Raw genomic sequence first — 22760 nt, 5'->3', positions numbered from 1 at the left:
CGTACTGGGTCAGACCAAAGGTCCATCTAGCCCAGTATCCGGTCTACCGACAGTGGCCAATGCCAGGTGCCCCAGAGGGAGTGAACCTAACAGGTAATGATCAAGTGATCTCTCTCCTGCCATCCATCTCCACCGTCTGACAAACAGAGGCTAAGGACACCATTCCTTACCCATCCTGGCTAATAGCCATTAATGGACTTAACCTCCATGAATTTATCCAGTTCTCTTTTAAACGCTGTTATAGTCCTAGCCTTCACAACCTCCTCAGGTAAGGAGTTCCACAAGTTGACTGTGCGCTGTGTGAAGAAGAACTTCCTTTTATTTGTTTTAAACCTGCTGCCTATTAATTTCATTTGGTGACCCCTAGTTCTTGTATTATGGGAATAAGTAAATAACTTTTCCTTATCTACTTTCTCCACATCACTCATGATTTTATATACCTCTATCATATCCCCCCTTAGTCTCCTCTTTTCCAAGCTGAAAAGTCCTAGCTTCTTTAATCTGTCCTCATATGGGACCCGTTCCAAACCCCTAATCAGTTTAGTTGCCCTTCTCTGAACCTTTTCTAGTGTCATATCTTTTTTGAGATGAGGAGACCACATCTGTACGCAGTATTCAAGATGGGCGTACCATCGATTTTATATAAGGGCAATAATATATTCTCCTTCTTATTCTCTATCCCCTTTTTAATGACTCCTAACATCCTCTGCATACTGCGTTGATGTCTTCAGTGAACTATCCACGGTAACTCCAAGATCTTTTTCCTGATTTGTTGTAGCTAAATTAGCCCCCATCATATTGTATGTATAGTTGGGGTTATTTCTTCCAATGTGCATTACTTTACATTTATCCACATTAAATTTCATTTGCCATTTTGTTGCCCGATCACTTAGTTTTGTGAGATCTTTTTGAGGTTCTTCACAGTCTGCTTTGGTCTTAACTATCTTGAGCAGTTTAGTATCCTCTGCAAACTTTGCCAACTCACTTTTTACCCCTTTCTCCAGATTATTTATGAATAAATTGAATAGGATTAGTCCTAGGACTGACACTTGGGGAACACCACTAGTTACCACTCTCCATTCTGAGAATTTACCATTAATTCCTACTCTTTGTTGCCTGTCTTTTAACCAGTTCTCAATCCATGAAAGGACATTCCCTTTTATCCCATGACAATTTTATTCTTTACTATTGTTTCAACTAATTTCAACTAATTTGCCCGGTACTGAGGTTAGCCTGTAATTGCCAGGATCACCTCTAGAGCCCTTTTTAAATATTGGCGTTACAGTAGCTATCTTCCAGTCGTTGGGTACAGAAGCTGATTTAAAGGACAGGTTACAAACCCTAGTTAATAGTTCCGCAACTTCACATTTGAGTTCTTTCAGAAGTCTTGGGTGAATGCCATCTGATCCTGGTGACTTGTTCCTGTTAAGTTTATCAATTAATTCCAAAACCTCCTCTAGTGACACTTCAATCTGTGATAATTCCTCAGATTTGTCACCTACAAAAGCCGGCTCAGGTTTGGGAATCTCCCCAACATCCTCAGCCGTGAAGACAGAAGCAAAGAATTCGTTTAGTTTCTCCACAATGACTTTATCATCTTTAAGCGCTCCTTTTGTATCTTGATCATTGAGGGGCCCCACTGGTTGTTCAGCAGGCTTCCTGCTTCTGATGTACTTAAAGAACATTTTGTTATTACCTTTTGAGTTTTTGGCTAGCTGTTCTTCAAACTCCTCTTTGGCTTTTCTTATTACATTTTTACACTTAATTTGGCAGTGTTTATGCTCCTTTCTATTTACCTCACTAGGATTTGACTTCCACTTTTTAAAGGAAGTCTTTTTCTCTCTCACTGCTTCTTTTACATGGTTGTTAAGCCACGGTGGCTCTTTTTTAGTCCTTTTACTGTTTCTTAATTTGGGGTATACATTTAAGTTGGGTCTCTATTATGGTGTCTTTAAAAAGCGTCCATGCAGCTTGCAGGGATTTCACTTTAGTCACTATACCTTTTAATTTCTGTTTAACTAACCCCCTCATTTTTGCATAGTTCCCCTTTTTGAAATTAAATGCCACAGTGTTGGGCTGTTGAGATGTTCTTCCCACCACAGGGATGTTAAATGTTGTTATATTATGGTCACTATTTTCAAGCGGTCCTGTTATAGTTACCTCTTGGACCAGCTTCTGCGCTCCACTCAGGACTAAATCTAGAGTTGCCTCTCCCCTTGTGGGTTCCCGTACCAGCTGCTCCAAGAAGCAGTCATTTAAAATATCAAGAAATTTTGTGTCTGCGTTTCGTCCTGAGGTGACATGTTCCCAGTCAATATGGGGATAATTGAAATCCCCCACTATTATTGAGTTCTTAATTTTGATAGCCTCTCTAATTTCCCTTAGCATTTCATCATCACTATCACTGTCCTGGTCAGGTGGTCGATAATAGATCCCTAATGTTATATTCTTATTAGAGCATGAAATTACTATCCATAGAGATTCTATGGAACATGTGGATTCACTTAAGATTTTTACTTCATTTGATTCTACATTTTCTTTCACATATAATGCCACTCCCCTCCCGCACGACCTGTTCTGTCCTTCCGATATATTTTGTACCCCGGAATGATTGTGTTCCATTGATTGTCCTCAGTCCACCAGGTTTCGGTGACGCCTATTATATCAATATCCTCCTTTATCACGAGGCACTCTAGTTCACCCATCTTATTATTTAGACTTCTAGCATTTGTGTACAAGCACTTTAAAAACTTGTCACTGTTTATTTGTCTGCCCTTTTCTGATGTGTCCGATTCTTTATGTGAATGTTTCTCGTCTGATCTGGCCCTTACATTATCCTCTTCCATCCTCTGCTCCTGACTATAACCTAGAGAATCTCTATCAATAGACTCTCCTCTAAGAGAAGTCTCTGTCCGATCCACATGCTCCTCTGCAGCAGTCGGCTTTCCCCCATCTCCTAGTTTAAAAACTGCTCTGCAACCTTTTTAATAGCAGCAAAGAGTCCTGTGGTACCTTATAGACTAACAGACGTATTGGAGCATGAGCTTTCGTGGGTGAATACCCACTTCGTCGGATGCATGCATAAGGTGCCACAGGACTCTTTGCTGCTTTTATAGATCCAGACTAACACGGCTACCCCTTTGATACTTAACATTAAAAAGGTTGTCAAGTGCCAGCAGTCTGGTTCCACTTTGGTTTAGGTGGAGCCCATCCTTCCTGTATAGGCTCCCCCAATTCCTAATGAATCTAAACCCCTCCTCTCTACACCATTGTCTCATCCACGCATTGAGACTCTGAAGCTCTGCCTGCCTGCCTACCTACCTGGCCCTGTGCGTGGAACTGGGAGCATTTTTGAGAATGCCACCATAGAGGTCCTGGATTTCAGTCTCTTCCCTAGCAGCCTAAATTTGGCCTCCAGGACGTCTCTCCTACCCTTCCCTATGTCATTGGTACCTACATGTACCATGACCACCGGCTCCTCCCCAGCACTACACATAAGTCTATCCAGATGCCTCGAGAGATCCGCAACCTTCGCACCAGGCTGGCAAGTCACCATACAGTTCTCCCGGTCATCACAAACCCAGCTACCTATGTTTCTAATGATCGAATCTCCCATTACTAACACCTGCCTTTTCCTAGTGACTGGAGTTCCCTCCCCCCGGAGAGGTAACCTCAGTGCGAGAGGATACCCTAACACCATCTGGAGGGAGGGTCCCAACTATGGGAAGGTTTCCCTCTGCTCCCGTTGACTGCTCTGCTTCCCTGGGCCTTTCATCCTCCTCAACAGCGCAGGGGCTGTCTGACCGGAGGTGGGACAATTCTACAGTGTCCCGGAAAGCCTCATCAACATACCTCTCTTAGCTCCTCCAGTTCCGCTACCCTGGCCTCCAAAGTCCGTACGTGGTCTCTGAGGGCCTGGAGCTCCTTGCACTGAATGCACACACATGCCACCCGCCCACAGGGCAGGTAATCATACATGCTGCACTCAGCGCAATAAACTGGATAGCCCCCACTCTGCTGCTGGGCTTCTGCCTGCATGGTCTCCTAGTTAATGAAAGGTTTAGTTTAAATCAAGAAGTTTTTAAATGTAGTTCAGTTTAGAGTTTTACAAAACAGCAAGGGGCCTTTGCCCCCTTCCCACTCCCCTTCCAAACTCCCTTGCGAAACTCCCTGTTAGCAGCCCCTGGTCGCTTGCGCACTGTTTTATAAAGCCCTGGCCTGCTTGATAGCCTTGCCCACTGACTAAGGCTCAGCCAATTAACAGAGGCTTCTAGCTTTCAAACCTTCCTTTGAAGCTCACAGCTTCCAACTGCCAGCCACAGCAGTTTTGTTTTGTCCTTCAAACAAACAAACAAACAGACGGACAAACACAAGCTCAGCACACAGCAAGTAACCCACAAACACAGACACACTACAGACAGTCACTTACCCCAAGGGTGCTGTATTTGTTCCTCCTTCACCTGGAGAATTCCCTTGTGAAACTCCCTGTTAGCAGCCCCTGGTCGCAAAGCCCCTGATCGCTAATGGTAAATCCTTCATAATTAATTGGTCATCCATCCTAATATGTATGTACCAGGAAAGCCACCAAAACCAAATCAGTGCTGATGGAAGTGATTCCTCAGTTTGGCTACCAATACCCTCATTGTTGATTTTTATCCTGCCATTTAATATTGAGCAGCTGACAAAGACGACAAGAATCAAAAATGTCATTCTGCCACACTTTAACGTTCCTCAGCACCCAGGTTTCACTACTCTCCTTTCATTCTTTGTTAACCAAGATCAGTGTTAGCCCTTCCATTATTTTTCCTGGGATCATTTCCAGGTTGACAGGCCTGTAATTACCTGGGTTGTTCTGCAGATACCTCATGGAGAAAGCCATGAGGTCCCAGTCGCATCCAGGCCATTGAACCCCACCCTATTCTTTGGCTTCATTCAACAAGGAGTATGCCTCCTGCTGCGAAGTCCAACTCCAGTGCGGGAGCATCCACCTCCACAGATCTCAGGGCGGGACCTTGTCGGGAAGCACTCTCATCCATCATTACGGATGTATCCTTGGTTGGCTGAAGAGCCCACGTGAACAACCACACAGCACAAAGGGTGTGGACATCTTGAGAATCCAAGATGCACATCAGTATCCTGGAACTATGGGCAGAATGGAGGATGTGCAAGTCTTTTCTCACATTCATCTGCTTTCACCATATCCCTGTAAGGTTGGACAAGACTACAACTGACTTCTACATCAACAAGCAAGGGGAGCAAGATCTGCCTCCCTGTGCATCACCCTGTCAGTAGCCTACCTTCTGGGGAAGCAAACTTCCTCAGCAGATACCTTGCACTTGACCACGAGTGGCAACTTTGCAACATGCTGCTGCATGACATTTCACTCTGTGGGGAACCTGAACTAGAGATGTATTTGCTTCTCAAACAGACAGCAAATGCACTTCAGAGGAGTCCTAGGTCACTTCTCCCATTGTGATGCTCTGCTTCTTACCTGGTCAGATCAGTTCAACTATGCCTTCCTTCCACTGTCGCTTCTGCCACAAGTTCTACACAAGTTCCGACTGGACAGAGTGAGGGTCATCTTGATCGCTGCCTTCTGGCCCAGACAGTTCTGGTTCCCCAACCTCCTGCTTATGTCATCTTGCCCACCAATTATACTTCCGATATATCCCAAGCTCCTGACCCACTGCAACAGCAAGATCAAACACCTCAATCCACGACCACGCCACTTCAGGTGCATGGGCATCATTAAGGTTAAGATTTTGTCACGGTTATTTGTAGTAAAAGTCAGTGACAGATCACAGGCAATAAACAAAAATTCACAGAAACCTGTGACCTGTCCCTGACTACTTCTACAAATAACCGTGACAAAATGGGACTGAGAGCCCGAGCCCTGCTGTGGGAGGGGGGCGGGGCACATCCAGCACCCACTGCATCTTGGAGTTGTGGAGTCAGTGGCTGGGAGCTGCCAGGTTCCCCCGCTGCCTGTGGCGGCTTGGAGCTGCAGGGGCTGCCCCACGGTGGCTTTGAGCTCCAGGGCCAGCATCTGGGAGCTGCCAGGTTCTCCCATTGCCCACAGCAGCTCAGAGCTTTGGTCCATTGGCTCGGAGCTCCGGGTCCCCCTATTGCCTGCAGCGGCTCAGAGCTGCAGGGGCGCCCCACTGCCCACGGCAGCTGAAGCTGAAAATGTCATAGAATCTCAGGGTTGGAAGGGACCTCAGGAGGTCATCTAGTCCAACCCCCTGCTCAAAGCAGGACCAATTCCCAACTAAATCATCCCAGCCAGGGCTTTGTCAAGCCGGGCCTTAAAAACCTCCAAGGAAGGAGATTCCACCACCTGCCTAGGTAACGCATTCCAGTGCTTCACCACCCTCCTAGTGAAACAGTGTTTCCTAATATCCAACCTAGACCTCCCCCACTGCAACTTGAGACCATTGCTCCTTGTTCTGTCATCTGCCACCACTGAGAACAGCCGAGCTCCATCCTCTTTGGAACCCCCCCCCTCAGGTAGTTGAAGGCTGCTATCAAATCCCCCCTCATTCTTCTCTTCTGGAGACTAAACAATCCCAGTTCCCTCAGCCTCTCCTCATAAGTCATGTGCTCCAGACCCCTAAGCATTTTTGTTGCCCTCCGCTGGACTCTTTCCAATATTTCCACATCCTTCTTGTAGTGTGGGGCCCAAAACTGGACACAGTACACAGAATCCATGACCTCCGTGACATAATCTTAGCCTTAATTACACTGGTCTACAATTTTTGAGAAGTCGTCTGCTTCAGAGATAAAATATGCTATTTATTATGTATTTTGATGTGCTGAATTCAAATATGACAATTAAAACAACTGATTGGCTACTGTTTCTAAGATATTTAAGTTTTTACATTTTATGTCTATGTATATTGTGTAGATAGTAGAGTTTTAATCATAAATTGTAAACCTAGGTCTTTTCATGTGTTTATGGTTGCTTTACATGATATTTCACCTGTCCTGTTTATGTAACACTTTAAAAATCAGCAAAAGGGTTATCTAAATAAAATTTATTATGAAACAAAAGGCAAAAAACTATTCTGTACATAGTTTAGTCCTATTCAGTGTCTACTCGGCGCTTCTTGGCTTGTCTCTTGTATTCATTAAATGGAGCATCTCTTGTCACTGTCCAGCAATAGTCTGCAAGCATTGATGGGCTCCCTTTGCCCTGATAGCGTTTCTCCATTGTTGCAATGTCCTGGTGAAATCGCTCGTCGCTCACTGCTCCGCAGTTCGGTGGAAAAAAATCTAGATGAGAGTGCAAAAAATGTATCTTTAGTGACATGTTGCAACCAAGGCTTTTGTATGCCTTGAGGATGTTTTCCACCAACAACCTGTAGTTGTCTGCCTTGTTGTTTCCGAGAAAATTTATTGCCACTAACTGGAAGGCTTTCCATGCCGTCTTTTCCTTGCCACGCAGTGCATGGTCAAATGCATCATCTCGAAGAAGTTCACGAATCTGAGGACCAACAAAGACACCTTCCTTTATCTTAGCTTCACTTAACCTTGGAAATTTTCCACGGAGGTACTTGAAAGCTGCTTGTGTTTTGTCAATGGCCTTGACAAAGTTCTTCATCAGACCCAGCTTGATGTGTAAGGGTGGTAACAAAATTTTCCTTGATTCAACAAGTGGTGGATGCTGAACACTTTTCCTCCCAGGCTCCAATGACTGTCGGAGTGGCCAATCTTTCTTGATGTAGTGGGAATCTCTTGCACGACTATCCCATTCGCAGAGAAAACGGCAGTACTTTGTGTATCCAGTCTGCAGACCAAGCAAGAGAGCAACAACCTTCAAATCGCCACAAAGCTGCCACTGATGTTGGTCATAGTTTATGCACCTCAAAAGTTGTTTCATGTTGTCATAGGTTTCCTTCATATGGACTTCATGACCAACTGGAATTGATGGCAAAACATTGCCATTATGCAGTAAAACAGCTTTAAGACTCGTCTTCGATGAATCAATGAACAGTCTCCACTCATCTGGATCGTGAACGATGTTGAGGGCTGCCATCACACCATCGATGTTGTTGCAGGCTACAAGATCACCTTCCATGAAGAAGAATGGGACAAGATCCTTTTGACGGTCACGGAACATGGAAACCCTAACATCACCTGCCAGGAGATTCCACTGCTGTAGTCTGGAGCCCAACAGCTCTGCCTTACTCTTGGGTAGTTCAAAATCCCTGACAAGGTCATTCAGTTCACCTTGTGTTATGAGGTGTGGTTCAGAGGAGGAGGATGGGAGAAAATGTGGGTCCTGTGACATTGATGGTTCAGGACCAGAAATTTCATCCTCTTCCTCTTCCTCGTCTGACTCAAGTGAGAATGATTCTGGTGCATCAGGAACCGGCAGTCCTTCTCCGTGGGGTACTGGGCATATAGCTGATGGAATGTTTGGATAATGTACAGTCCACTTTTTCTTCTTTGACACACCTTTCCCAACTGGAGGCACCATGCAGAAGTAACAATTGCTGGTATGATCTGTTGGCTCTCTCCAAATCATTGGCACTGCAAAAGGCATAGATTTCCTTTTCCTGTTCAACCACTGGCGAAGATTTGTTGCACAAGTGTTGCAGCATATGTGTGGGGCCCACCTCTTGTCCTGATCTCCAATTTTGCAGCCAAAATAAAGGTGATAGGCTTTCTTAACCATAGTGGTTATACTGCGCTTTTGTGATGCAAAAGTCACTTCCCCACAAACATAGCAGAAGTTATCTGCACTGTTCACACAAGTACGAGGCATCTCTGCTCACTTTGGCTAAACAGAAATGTGTCCCTTTGCAAAATCAAACACTGACAAATAAGAGAGCACGACACTATATGATTTCTAGAGCTGATATAGGGCAATTTGTTCAGCAGAGTGATGTAAGCTTCGTTATGATTGCATCATCCATGACTTCTAGGAATAACATGATGCAATTCATATCATGTATGACGCAATGCATCATTCATTGTTTTGCCTAAAAAGCAAGTACTGTCCAAACCCAGTCATAGATTTATTCATAGATCCAGTCAAAGATGTATTTTAGTCATTTCTGGTTTAAATTGAGATCCCTTCCCTTTATAACTCACGTATTCTCCGCCATTCCCAAGTCAAGGGTCGTATATACTGACCCAATAGCATATCTTGAAAACTAGAGCCAATCAACAATTTTAAGCATCATTTTCGTTCTCAGTGACCCAGAATTAGTAAAGTTTGACTACATTTATTTCAGAAGCATTTTGGCTGTAGAGCAGTGTTATAGATAGGTGCCAAAGGAGTCAGTTATCCTGTTCTCTAATGGTGTTTGGTGTCCTGCAGCAGACACCAACTAGTACCCCATCTTGTGCTTTATCTGTTAGGACATTGATCTACAACAGGGGTTGGCAACCTATGGCACACGTGCCAAAGATGGCACCCGAGCCGATTTTTAATGGCACGCTGCTGCCTGCCCAAGTCCCGAGGACACGCAGCCAGTGAGGGGCAGAGCCCGCGCCGCCCCAGAGAGGAGCCGCCTCAGCGGCCTGCCTGTGGGCTCCCGCGTCCCCTCACCCGGCGAGGAGTCCTGCCCGGGGGCGCAGAGGGGCCCGCTCACCTGGGCCGCCTTGGTATAGCTGGCCATGGTGGATTGGGGGCGCGCTGGGGGAGCGGGTTCGCTGCCGGACCCGGTCCCGACTCCCGGCGGCAGTAAGCGGGGGCGGTGGAGGTGGGAGAGGCCGGCGGCGGCAGCAGCGCCGGCTGCTGAGCGTCCCCGGGAGGAGGCACCCGGCCGTAGCCATGGATCAGTACTTGCTGGGAGGAGCGGAGAGCCGTGCGGCCCGGCAGCGCTGAGCGCACAGCAGGTGCGGGCAAGTGGAAATCGGTGGTGGCCAGAGAGCCCTGGGGTGAGGAGCTCGCATACCGCGGGGTTATGCGCCACCCGGAGCGGCTCCTCCAGACACAGCCAGAGGGGACTCTCTCGCCGGGGGGCGCTAGTTGCGCTCGTGTGGTGTGCTGCAGGGCACTGAGTGGGTGAGCCAGCTGGGGGCCGCAGGAGTGGGGGGAGCCCTCTGCCCTGACACCCCCCACACACACACACACCCCCAGCCCTCTGCCCTGAGCCCTGACCCCCCCTCACTCACACACACCCAGCCCTCTGCCCTGAGCCCCGCACGCCCCTGCCCTGAGCCCTGACCCCCCTCACACACACCCAGCCCTCTGCCCTGAGCCCTGCACGCCCCTGCCCTGAGCCCTGTGCCCCGCACACACACACCCAGCTCTCTGCTTGACTCCTTTACCCCCCCCCCCACGACCCCAGCCCTGACTCTGGCACCCCCTCACATGCCCCCCCAGCCCTCTGCCCTGACTCTTGCACCCCCCCACATCCCCACCCCCACCTTGAGCACCAAAGGGGAGCTCCTGCACCCCCCCACATTCCCACCTGCACCCCTCGCACAAAACGGGAGCTCCTGCACCCCCCCCCACCCACATTCCCACCTGCACCCCTCGCACCAAATGGGAGCTGCCCAGGTAAGTGCCCCACACCCAAATCTCCTGCCCCAACCCTGAGCCCCCTCCCTCATTCTAGCTCCTGGCCAGACCCTTCACCCCCAGCCCTGTGCTCAGTGCACTCCCACCCTCAGCTCACTGCAGAGAGAGGAAGAGAATGGGCCAGAACCAGGGAGAAGGTAGGTACCCACTGTATGTGGGCAGGGCCGGGACCCCAGACCGGCAGCGGGCTGAGCGGGTCCGGCAGCCGGCATCCCGGCTGGCAGGAGCCGGCATCCCGGCTGGCAGGAGCCGGCGGATGGAACCCCTGAACGGCAGTGGGCTGTGGGGTCCCTGCCACCGGCCCTGCACAGCCCGCTGCCGGTCTGGGGTTCTGGCTGCCGGACCCTTTCCAGCTGGGGTCCCGGCCGCAGGCCCCGCTCAGCCCGCTGCCGGCCTAGGTGAACAGAACCCCAGACCAGCAGCGGGCTGAGCGGGCCGGCGGTGTAAGATCAACATTTTAATTTAATTTTAAATGAAGCTTCTTAAACATTTTGAAAAACTTGTTTATTTTACAATACAACAATAGTTTAGTTATATAATAATATAGACTTATAGAGAGAGACCTTCTAAAAAACATTAAAATGTATTACCGGCACGCGAAACCTTAAATCAGAGTGAATAAATGAAGACTCGGCACACCACTTCTGAAAGGTTGCCGACCCCTGATCTATAAGCATTTAACATCATTTGTTTCTGAGTTGTTAGTGACACAGAAATAGTTAATGCTATTTTTGACAGCGTACCACTCTCCCTCCCGTCTTGCCCACACAATCCTTCCAGCCTCTTTGCTTAAGCTTCTTTCAATTGTATTCTTTGCTCAGTCTGAGCCCATTATCTTAACTCCTCCTTGTGTTGAATGCCTTCATCTTTGCAAGGAAAGGCCATTCTCTCTAAGCCAACACCAAAATTGCTCACATCTTGTATTGTGAAAATATAGTTTCTGTAAATCTCTCCTCTCTTTTTCCATTGTTCATGTAGGTCCACAATAGATCCTGTATCTAGGGAATAACTAATGAATTGGTTAACTAACTGCATTCCAACATGTGGAATTGCTTCTTGTAGTTCCATAGTTGTTTTACACCTACCTGGGCACACACTTTGTTAGGTATGAAGAATATAGAATGTACTCCTCAAAATTACAGCACTTACTCTTTAAGTATAGAATGAATTTTCTGAGAATTTACAAGTAAATTGGTTAATTAGTTTAGGGATTAAAATTAATGGGTCCTTTTAAGAAGCTCAGCTCTCTTTTCCTAGATCGGAACAGAACACAGATGCTTCACACTTCTATTTTTTGTATTAATTGAGCACCTTAGAGCCCTTGTCATGGACCAGGACCTCACTGGACTAGGTATTGTACAAACACTTGACAGAGATGGTCCCTGCCCCAGAGAGCTTACAGCCTAAGCTCATTTATAGTTAACTGAGTGAGATCTCACGTGGGCTACATTTGAAGAGTTTATTTTCAGGATTATCGATTATTTTTTCACCCCTTCTTCATAACTGAATGTTTCTCCTTCAGTAAAGGCTGACAAATCATGTTCTGCTAGAAAATTCCATATAAAACCACCATTTTTCAAATTGGCTGACATCTCTCATTGTTCTCGGGATTGAGGTCATAACTTGTCCACAGTTGGGTGGGTCTCTTGAGAGGGGCATCTATCCTCCTTTGTTCTCGATGGGACAGAGGCTATAGGCAGGTCTTAGCAAAGATGGCTGGCTTCCCCCCCCCCCCCCCTTTCCCCCATTGGAAACAATGGTAATCAGAACCATTTTGAATGAGAGCACCTAAACTGAGGCCTGCTGTGGACACGCTCCCATTGAGAATAGTGGAAGACTTGTCATTTTAAGAGGGCAATTCTCCATGCATTTCTCTGAAGATTTTTATGCACTAGCCTCAGCTGACAGAAACTTTTAGATATGAAAAATAATGGTAGACAATACCATTAATCCTAAATCTTCCATTTCAAAAGCTGTCCAATTGTACCAAGTCTACTCAGCACAGAGGAGAGTAGGAGTAACTGGGTCAAGGACTGCCCCATAATAACACAAGGGGAAAAAATAATCAATGTGTCTTTCAAATCCATTTCAGTTTTGGACAAGATACACTGAAATGTCTCTCTCATATTGATAAGGCATGGCATTGCTATAGGGGAAGATTGTATGAGTGCACTATGTGCATTTCTTAACTCGGCATGTTGGGATTTTGAAGTTAAGGGTAAACTTAGAATTTCCTACATTTATAATGCTTGATTTGGGAATTATTGTAGCATCCCAGTAATGTATTTTATCCTGAGTTACTTACATGTACTCTCAACCTTACTTCCGTCTTCAGGTAATTTGTCTGGGAATATAAATAGGTTTACAGCTTCAGTTCTAGAACGTCTTGAAGCCTGTTCCCTCAGAATTTGTGGAGTTTGTAGAGCATGCTTTATGTAGATTCCTGTATCTAAGATCTACAAATACAAATCCTGTTCAGTGCAAACCTCCAATTACCATTAATATTGCAAATACAGTCTAATGGAGGTAGGCTTCCAACTCATTAAAAGTCAATGGGATTTGAGTGCCTAATGCCTAGGCATATTTGAAAATGATACTCCAAATCAGTTGTGTGCTTTGGTAAGGCTGTCCTAACTCAAGGCCACACTAGCTAGTTTCCACGAAGAGAGCGTCCACTGTGGAAGTATTTCATGAAGGACAAAATGAAGGTATTCTGAGTTCTGTACACTCCTGTATTGGCTTTATAGAACCACGCTCATCCCTCTTTCACCATGCTTATATCCAGAATTGCTGCTTGCAGATAGGTGATCAGGAACTTTGAGGTAGGGTTGTGTTCTGTTTGTGTTCTTCATATATCGATCGATGAAGACTGGGCTTTCAAAGGCAATCTTTTTGCTGTATTTCACTCACTGCAAAGTCAACTTTTTTCTTTCCCTTTTTATATTTTTCTAGTGATGTTTATTTATCCTCAAGGGACAGACAGATACTTGACTGGCATTTTGCAAATCTAGAATTTGCTAATGCCACACCGCTGTCTACACTTTCATTGAAGCACTGGGACCAGGTACCTAATTAATAAATTCTTTAAAATAGTGCTTATAGATTTAGCACATGCATTTCATTCTGACATGTTTCTGTATGTTAGCAAGCATTTCTAAGAGATTTAAATGTCATGTACCTCAGCATTATCCCTTCGACTCTCATTCTAGATTCTACAGGATATTAACAGAGAGTTCCAGAGGGTTCTGCTAATACCCAAACGGATTATAATTAGTTATTTGTTATAGGAAAATAGTCTATACCAATTATTTTACCAGTAATACTAGGAATTTTCTTCTTGTAATTAAGTTAGGTACAGCACTTTAAGTGGAAAAGTTCCCCATTTATTTAACTCTGTACTGATTGATCTGTTTTGGTTATAAACTTATGTATTTTTATATATTTCATTTTAGGATGATGATTTTGAATTCACAGGCAGTCATCTGACTGTGAGAAATGGATATTCCTGTGTGCCTGTAGCCTTGGCAGAAGGCTTGGATATTAAATTAAATACAGCAGTTCGACAGGTTCGCTACACAGCTTCAGGTAAATCAAGCTCTCTAACTTTATAAGTCACACTACCAAGGAGCACTGTCCTTTGACAATTGCCTCTGTTCCTCACTCACAGGATTCACACACTCTTGACACCATGAGCACAGAGCCATAGAAAAGCAAGGCCTGTAGGGCCTGAACTATTTAGGAAGCTTTAACAGGTTTACAAATAATAATTGTTGGTTGCTTGTTTTTTTAGTTGTGTGGGCTCTGCATCATGTTGCAACTTGAGTTGCTCATGTCCCAAGTACATCATGACCTGCTGATTCCCATTCATAATGAGATTAAGGTAAATGCAGTAAGGGGTAAATGCAGTAAGCATCCTAGCCTATGCTGGTTCTGACAATAGGAATTCAGTGGGAGTGCTACTCAGAAATGTCCATCACAGATCAGCACATTGTTCTCCAAGGCACAGTTTCATTTGTGCAAGATTTGCTCTGTGGGCCTAAAATGAGACCAAGCAGCATGGGTAGAATCATAGGTTATGTCTACGCTAAGGACCTTACAGCGGCACAGCTATACCGCTGCAGCTGTGCCGCTGCAAGGTCTCCATTGGTAGCTATGTCGGCGGGAGAGCCTCTCCTGCTGACATAGCGCTCTCCACACAGGTGCTTTTGTCAGTCGGTGCATACCTCGACTGACAAAAGTTTTACCAACAAAAGTGCTAGTGTAGACATACACAAATTGTTAGAAGGGACTGCAATGGTCATCTAGTCTAACCCTCTGCCAAGATGCAGGATTTGTTGTGTCTAAATCATCCAAGACAGATGGCTATTCAGCCTCCTTTTGAAAACTTCCAATGAAGAACCTTATAAAGTATCATTTATAATAACTTGCTGGTCAATCTCATTGTCGGGAAATGTATGTAACAACATTGTTTGTGAAGTTATAAAATTCCCCTGTATGATGATGTTAGCACATGTTCCAAACCCCACAGCCCTGCCCAGGCAGAAGTCAGCAAACAGGTCTGTCCTGAGCAAAGGAATGTGTATTTGACTTAATTTGCATTTAAACAGTCATCAAGCAGAAAGAAGGAAGGGAGAAAACCTGCATGTAAGCATACACAGGTGAAAGAACCCAGGGCAAGCATCCTTCCATCCTAGATACATTTTCCAGCTGAGAATAAGGAGACATGCTTTTCAAAAGGAGGAGTGAAGCTATAAAAAAGGAGGGGGCAAACACCAAGTTACTTTTCTTCCTGTCCATCTCCCTCTTTGCACCTTAGAAGACAAAAGAAACAGCCGTTGAACTCTGGGCGAGGGGTTTGGAAGTCCTTGAAGCATGTGGTCAGAAACTTAGCTTTGAGTCTAATATAGTTAATATAGTTTGAATCTAATATAGTATGGTTGGAAAACCGTTCCCAGAGAGTAATCCTCAACAGTCAAGTTGGAAGGGCATATCGAGTGGGGTCCTGCAGGGATTGGTCCTAGGTCTGGTTCTGCTCAATATCTTCCTAAATTATTTAGGTAATGGCACAGAGAGTACAATTATAAAGTTTGTGGATGATACCAAGCTGGGAGGAGTTGCAAGTACTTTGGAGGATAGGATTAAAATTCAAAATGATTTGGACAAACGGGAGAAATGGTCTGAAGAAAATAGGATGAAATTCAATAAGGAAAAATGCAAACTACTCCGCTTAGGAAGGAACAATCAATTGCACACATACAAAATGGGAAATGACTGCCTAGGAAGGAGTACTGCGGAAAGGGATCTGGGGGTTATTGTGGATCACAAGCTAAATAGAAGTCAACAGTGAAGTAATTCTTCTGCTTCATTCCGAGCTGATAAGACCTCAACTGGAGTATTATGTCTATTTCTGGGCACCACATATCATGAAAGATGTGGACAAATTGGAGACAGTCCAGAGAAGAGCAAAAACAATTATTAAAGGTGTAAAAAACATGACCTATGAGGAAAGATTGAAAAAATTGGGTTTGTTTTGTCTGGAGAAGAAAAGACTGAGGGGGGACATAAGTTTTCAAGTACATAAAAGATTTTTACAGGGGGGGGGGGGGATTGTTCTCATTAACCTCTGAGGATAGGACAAGAAGCAATGGGCTTAAATTGCAGCAAGGGAAGTTTAGGTTGGACAATAGGAAAAACTTCCTAACTGTCAGCCCTGGAATAAATTGCCTCAGGAGGTTGTGGAATCTCTGTCATTGGAGATTTTTAAGAACGGGTTAGACAAACACCTGTCTGGAATGGTCTAGGTATTATGTAGTCCTGCCTTGAGTGCAGGCGACTGGACTAGATGACCTATTGAGGTCCCTTCCAGTTCTACAGTTCTATGATTCTGTCGTTTGTTAGGCACCAGAAAGTGTTTTATCTCTGTTTTTCTTTTATGCCTCATTACTTGTTTTCACTTAAAATCTATCTTTGTAGTTAATAAACTTGTTTTATTATTTTATGTAACCCACTGTAGGGCTGTCAAGCGATTAACAAAATTAATCACGCGAGTAAACAATAATATAATATTTATTTTTGAATGTTTTCTACATTTTCAAATGTATTGATTTCAATTACAACACAGAATATAGAGTGTATAGTGCTCACTTTATATTTATTTTTAATTACAAATATTTGCACTGAAAAAAAGAAATAGTATTTTTCAATTCACCTAATACAAGTACTGTAGTGCAATCTCTTTATCATGAAAGTTGAATTTACAAATGTAGAATTATGTACAAACTAAATCCCCAACTAAATCATCCCAGCCAGGGCTTTGTCAAGCCTGACCTTAAAAATAAAACAATGTAAAACCTACAAGTCCACTCAGTCCTACATCAGCCAATCGCTCAGACAAACAAGTTTTGTTACAAAGTGCAGGAGATAATGCTGCCCGCTTCTTGTTTACAATGTCACCTGAAAGTGAGAACAGGTGTTTGCATGACACTGTTGTAGCCGGCGTTGCAAGATATTTACGTGCCAGATCTGCTAAAGATTCATATGTCCCTTCATGCTTCAACCACCATTCCAGAGCACATGCATCCATGCTGCTGATGGGTTCTGCTTAATAACGATCCAAAGCAGAGCGCACCAACGCATGTTCATTTTCATAATCTGAGTCAGTTACCACCAGCAGAGGGTTGATTTTCTTTTTTGGTGGTTCGGGTTCTATAGTTTCCCCATCGGAGTGTTGCTCTTTTAAGACTTCTGAAAGCATGCTCCACACCTGGTCCCTCTCAGATTTTGGATGGGACTTCAGATTCTTAAACCTTAGGTCGAATGCTGTAGCTATTTTTAGAAATCTCACATTGGTATCTCCTTTGCGTTTTGCCAAATCTGCTGTGAACGGTTATTCCTCTTCTTGAATCTCTGTTGGCATCCGATCTCTATTTGCATCAAGATTAAGCAGTTTCCCACATCTTTGCAGAGCTATGGGGCAGGGAATGTCTTCATATGTATTTGCTCAGGGTGCACTGCAGTGGGGGCCTTAGTACTGACTGTTATCTCTAAGCACTATGGTAATACAAGGACTGTTCAGTTATTCAAATATTGAATTCCTTGAATGCTGTTAATGTTGCAGATTCAAGCACTCAAAAATTAGACCATGCCAAAATTAAGGTTGTCTGTGAAACCTAAATTCTGTCCCACTGTGCAAATGCATTATGATAGTCTCCTAAGTATATGATCATGCACTGTTTTTTCCAAAGGACCTTGGCTTATTAAATGTCTAAATCCCTGCTTTTCCTTACCTTTACCAGGATGCGAAGTGATAGCTGTGAACACCCGCTCCACTAGCCAGACTTTTATTTATAAATGTGATGCTGTACTGTGCACTCTTCCCTTGGGAGTGTTGAAACAGCAACCACCTGCTGTACAGTTTGTGCCTCCTCTTCCTGAGTGGAAAACGTCTGCTGTGCAAAGAATGGGATTTGGCAATCTTAACAAGGTAACTTGACAGGGAAGGGGAAAACAGTAGAGGAATGAGTACGATAAATAGATTCTGGAATGCATGATGCTAAGCTGGAGAGCAGCTCCCCCCTCTTTCTTTCTAGAACCCCATTCTTTGAATTGTGTGAAGAGCCATTTGTGTGCAAAATGTGAGATGCACTGAGCTTGACTTAGGAACACATCTATAAAAGGAGACCACACAAAGTCTGTATTTTCCGTTTCTACTATAGGAGCTGGAACCTCCCTTATCCTTCTTAAGGTATTTCTCCTCTTTACTGTGTAGCTTTGTAGTGTGCTTCTGGGTACCAAGTGGCATCATAAGTGCAGGATTGAAGCAAAGAACCTCAGTTTACATTTGTTGAACACCTGTTGGTACACATCAGCACCACTATACTTTGATTGTGATCTGGATTGGAAGAACAGCTCTTTAAGAGGATAGTTCAGGCCCATGCTGATTAAATCCTTGGTCTCTGTGAGACTGCCAAATGAAATTCCAATCGGTGGTTTTTTTGTGTGACGGTCCCAGTGTATATTCCACACGTGGGAGCTCATGCACCTGAGTCTTAAAGTTTCCTCCAAGCAATGTCTATTGACTCACATATGTGCAGTGTTTTTCCTCATGCTTCTGACCGAGGATATAACGTGCAGTGCAGGTCGATGCCACTCCAGTTCCTTCTTACCACCCCATGGCCTGATAGGAATAGGAACCCCTATTCCTCCTTCGCTCTTATTTCATTAAGAAAGTTGTTCTGTATACCTGTGTAAATAGTTTTGCATAGTTAGTATAGAACCCCTCCCCAGTTGAGGGGAAGAACTCCTCGCTACCTGAGGACCATGCCCAAGGACCCGGGCTTCAAGAACTGTGTATCCTACCATTGTTCCTTTTCCATCAGTAACAAGCATCAATGATGCCTCTACTGTCTGGGTGAGGTGAACATCTCGGCGAAGGGCAGCACCTCTAAGTCCTTCCTGCCCAGGACTACAGAGGCTTATGAGCTCTGACTCCATACATTCCTGATAGAAGAGGCTATGAGATTCCGGACTCAATCTGATCCTGACCAAGGATAGCCCCCTGGACAGTGTCCTCTGCTGACTGGTAGTGCCCCTCCTAGTATGATCCATGATGCGGCGTTATTGGCACAGAAGCCCAAGGACAAGCTCCTCCCCACACAAGTAAGAAACTATGTCTCACAGGCATAAGAATAGATCTCCACAGTGGACTGCTCATAAGAGACATATTTCCTCCCTGTGCTGTGCCAGGTCTGGTGAGATGTTGCATGTGGATCCCATGTATCCATTGCTAAAGGCCCCCCAACTGGAAGGTAAGGTAAAGAAGAAGCGGGATTCGTCAGTACCAGTGGTGAGACATATGGAGCTTCCAACTGAGTGCGGCCCCACGTGTTCTATGAGTGCCGCCATGTCAATCCTCAGACCAGCCAGCTTCGACAGCCAAACCAGGTCCCTCTGTATTCTCAATGGTAACCCCACCGACTCTGGGATGTATGGAGACATTCCTGACTGAAAGAGGTGTTCCTGCCTTACTCATAGTCTCTGCTCCTGTCGCGCCCATCCATTCTCTGAGACATTCCTATGCCTGAGGATAAACTGTTACTCCTGTTGCAGGAGAGCCCCCTTTCCCATCCATCGGATCGGGGGTCCCTGTACTGCCATTTCCAGTGGACCCGTCATCTGACTCAGAGGTGTCCCAGGACATAGCCCTGCCAGTGTCTCCGCCGCAGCACAGGAGCCCAGAGAGAGAGCCAAGGCAACCTTATCTGCCTGGCTATAACCAGCCCCAGGGAAGCATGGGGTCTACTGAGACTGATGGAATCCTCTTTCTGGCCCTACTGGAGCCCCTGGGACCCATACCACAGCTGTCCAGCACCATCGCAGGGGTCTTATCGTTCCTCCCCTGCTCACAGCCAGCTCCACTGGTATATGACAAGGAAGATATGGAATTGGTACTGCTACTGGAGCCTCCTCCCACAGAAGTTGGGGAAAGTGGGTTGGAGGTGACAGTGGGGCACAACGGAAAGAGTTTTGGGACAAGGGCTGTGGGGGAGGGTGGCGTTTGCGGTACTGCTCCTCTTTCTGCATGGCTACGAGCTCCTGGATAGCGTCTGCTTGGTGCTCCAGGATGCTTATGAGCCAATCCGTGCTTTGCTGCCGGTGCTCCGTGCTTTGCCGCCGGTGCGCTGCGTTTTCCTGGCGGATCCTGCTTTCTCTCTCCCTCCAGTTCTGTGCTTTCTCATTCTCTTTAATAGATTGCCGCATCACTTCTTGCAGCATGTCGTCTTTGCTTTTTCGCGGTCTCTTCCTGAGTCTTTGCAGTCTCTGAGCAGGCGATAAGAGGGACGGCTGAGGTCTCAAGGTTGATGCTGCTGTATAGGCAAAATGCAACATTTAACAGAGGCAGCATTGTTTATACCAGACAGAGTAATGATTTCCCCCGCACTTAAGGAGTAGAAAACACACAGGGTCTACACAATTGCATAATTTTCCCGTCCGAAACAGAGCACACATATCCCACGGGAGCCTCAAAATGGTGAGTAAGGGGGACTGATTGTTTCAGGGCTGCACTGTCCTCTGGGTTTCTGTGCCTTGGGGAGAGCCAACAGCTTCAGGGGGCAGCTACACTGAACACTGTCCCAACATTTTCCACAGGAGTTCGTCCTGGACGATATCTCGCTGCTGAGGGTGACCTGGGAAGCAAGGGAGGGTCTTCTACTGCAATGTGGCTTCCGCCCTGGCCCATATGCAGCTTGCCTGTGTGCAGCAATGGTCCCCCCGCCCCTCACGGCACAGTGGCGCGGACACGTTAGCCTGGCTGGGACAAGGACCACGGTGGCTCTCCTGATAAACCTGCGCAAGCGCATTGCACACGTTCTGGATGAGACATTCGAGGAGATTACCAAGGTCAATTACCGCGATGTGATAAACCACATCAATGCACTATTCCGCATCTAGGCATGCATGCCTAACCCTCCTCTCCCAAAGAGGCCACACCGAAAAAATTCCTTCCCGAAAAGAAACCGCTTACCGGGAACCTGCTCTTCTGTTTGTCCTCCACCAAGTACCGGCCGCTGCGACTGGCTACCTTCCTCCTGGCTCGAGAAGAGCTCCTGGCTGCATGGCTCCAGGGATTCCGGGGTGTCTCCATCCGGCCCACCACCATCACTCCCGTTTTCCTCCTCCCCCCTCCCCACCCCCCCCACCGGCTCTGAAGTGTCCATGGTGGTGCTCGGAGTGGAGGTGGGGTTAACCCCAAGTATCGCATCCAGCTCTTTGTAGAATCGGCAGGTCGCGGGGGAGCACCCGAGCAGCCGTTTGCGTCGCGGGCTTTGCGGTAGGCACTTTGCAGCTCCTTCACTTTAATCCTGCACTGCAGGGCGTCCCGGTCATGGACCCTTTCCATCATGTCCTTTGATACCTTCCCGAAGGTATCGTAATTCCTACGGCTGGAGCGCAGCTGGGACTGTACAGCTTCCTCCCCCCAAACACCGATGAGGTCCAGCAACTCACCATTGCTCCATGCTGGGGCTCGCTTGGCACGTGGAGGCATGGTCACCTGGAAAGATTCGCTGATAGCACTCCACACCACGCCGGACTGAGCAAACAGGAAGGGGATTTTTAAAATTCCCGGGGAATGTAAAGGGTGGGTCACATGGTCGGTTACCTGAGGCCAGGGCAGTAGAGTTTGAACTGATGACCAGAGTGGCTAGAACAGGCATTGTGGGATACTGCCGAATAATTCTGGAGGCCATTCACAGCGCATTGGGCGGCCACACTGGTGCTGCAGCGGCAGCACAATACTCGCTATTCCTCTCAGGGACGTGGAGTACATGCAGCTCTCCAACCATGGAGATACAGCGCTGCAAATGCCTTGTCAGTGGGGACGGGGAGTGAGTTACAGCGCTGGGGGCGGCTTTACAGCGCTGTAACTCGCAAGTGTAGCCAAGGCCCTAGTTAGGTGTCTTTTGCCCTCTCTGCTGTTGTGGAATTGTTCGCTATTGTATGCTTGCTCCCTGTCTTGTTTTAAATGTCTCAGGTTCTATTCTACAACCTAATTGATCTCCCTAAATCTAGATGTTTGTTGAGTCCAGAACTGGGTGCAATTTTTGAGGCAGTCATGCCAGAGCGGTACACAGAGAGAGTTTTACATCCCTATTCTGTGCTATTTGTGTGTGCAGCCCCATTCATATAGCCTCTTTTTTTTTTTTTTTTCTGTTATGTACCATTGGAGAGACATATTTACTTTGCTGTATCTCTGCCCCAGGTCTCTGTCAGAATTTACTACTTCCCTCGAGTGTGTGTGTGTTTCAGATACGTTTTCCCTAAATGTATTAATCTGCATTTTTCAAAGCTGCATATTTTTTAATTTTCTGTCCATATTTCAAACCTCTCTCTAGGTTGTTTTGCATTATTTGTCCTCATTGGTGTTTGCATTTACTCCCAATTTAATATCAGCTGTGAATTTAATTACTATATTGTTGACTTCCTCTTCTAGACTATCATGGAAGATAATCTAGTGTTCAATACTGCCTTCATCCAATCTCTAATTCACTATTTTTCAATGCTTTTGTTGTCTCTCCGGCCAATATCAGTCAACATTGTTGGATGCAAGACTATGAAAATCAATTTTAAGAGCTGTCTTTCAAAATATAACATTAAATTAAATACCTTACTAAATACCTTACTAAAATTCAAATCTAATAACTGCTTTCCTTTAATCTGCTAATTT

General features: G+C 45.8%; 1 protein-coding gene across 2 annotated transcripts in view; it reads left to right on the top strand.

The window, feature by feature from the left end:
• Positions 1–22760, top strand: part of KDM1A (lysine demethylase 1A) — a 139172-nt gene that overhangs the window by 92172 nt on the left and 24240 nt on the right. For both annotated transcript variants that reach the window (XM_065421491.1, XM_065421492.1), the window contains 3 exons: positions 13487–13598; positions 13987–14119; positions 17830–18017. In XM_065421491.1, the coding sequence (XP_065277563.1) occupies positions 13487–13598; positions 13987–14119; positions 17830–18017 (433 nt within the window). The remainder of the gene's footprint in view (positions 1–13486; positions 13599–13986; positions 14120–17829; positions 18018–22760) is intronic.

This window comes from Emys orbicularis, chromosome 23 (genome assembly GCF_028017835.1).
Source record: "Emys orbicularis isolate rEmyOrb1 chromosome 23, rEmyOrb1.hap1, whole genome shotgun sequence".
Lineage (NCBI taxonomy): Eukaryota > Metazoa > Chordata > Testudines > Emydidae > Emys > Emys orbicularis.
The sequence above is the reverse complement of the archived record's forward strand: the minus strand, read 5'-3'. Positions and strand labels throughout refer to the sequence as shown.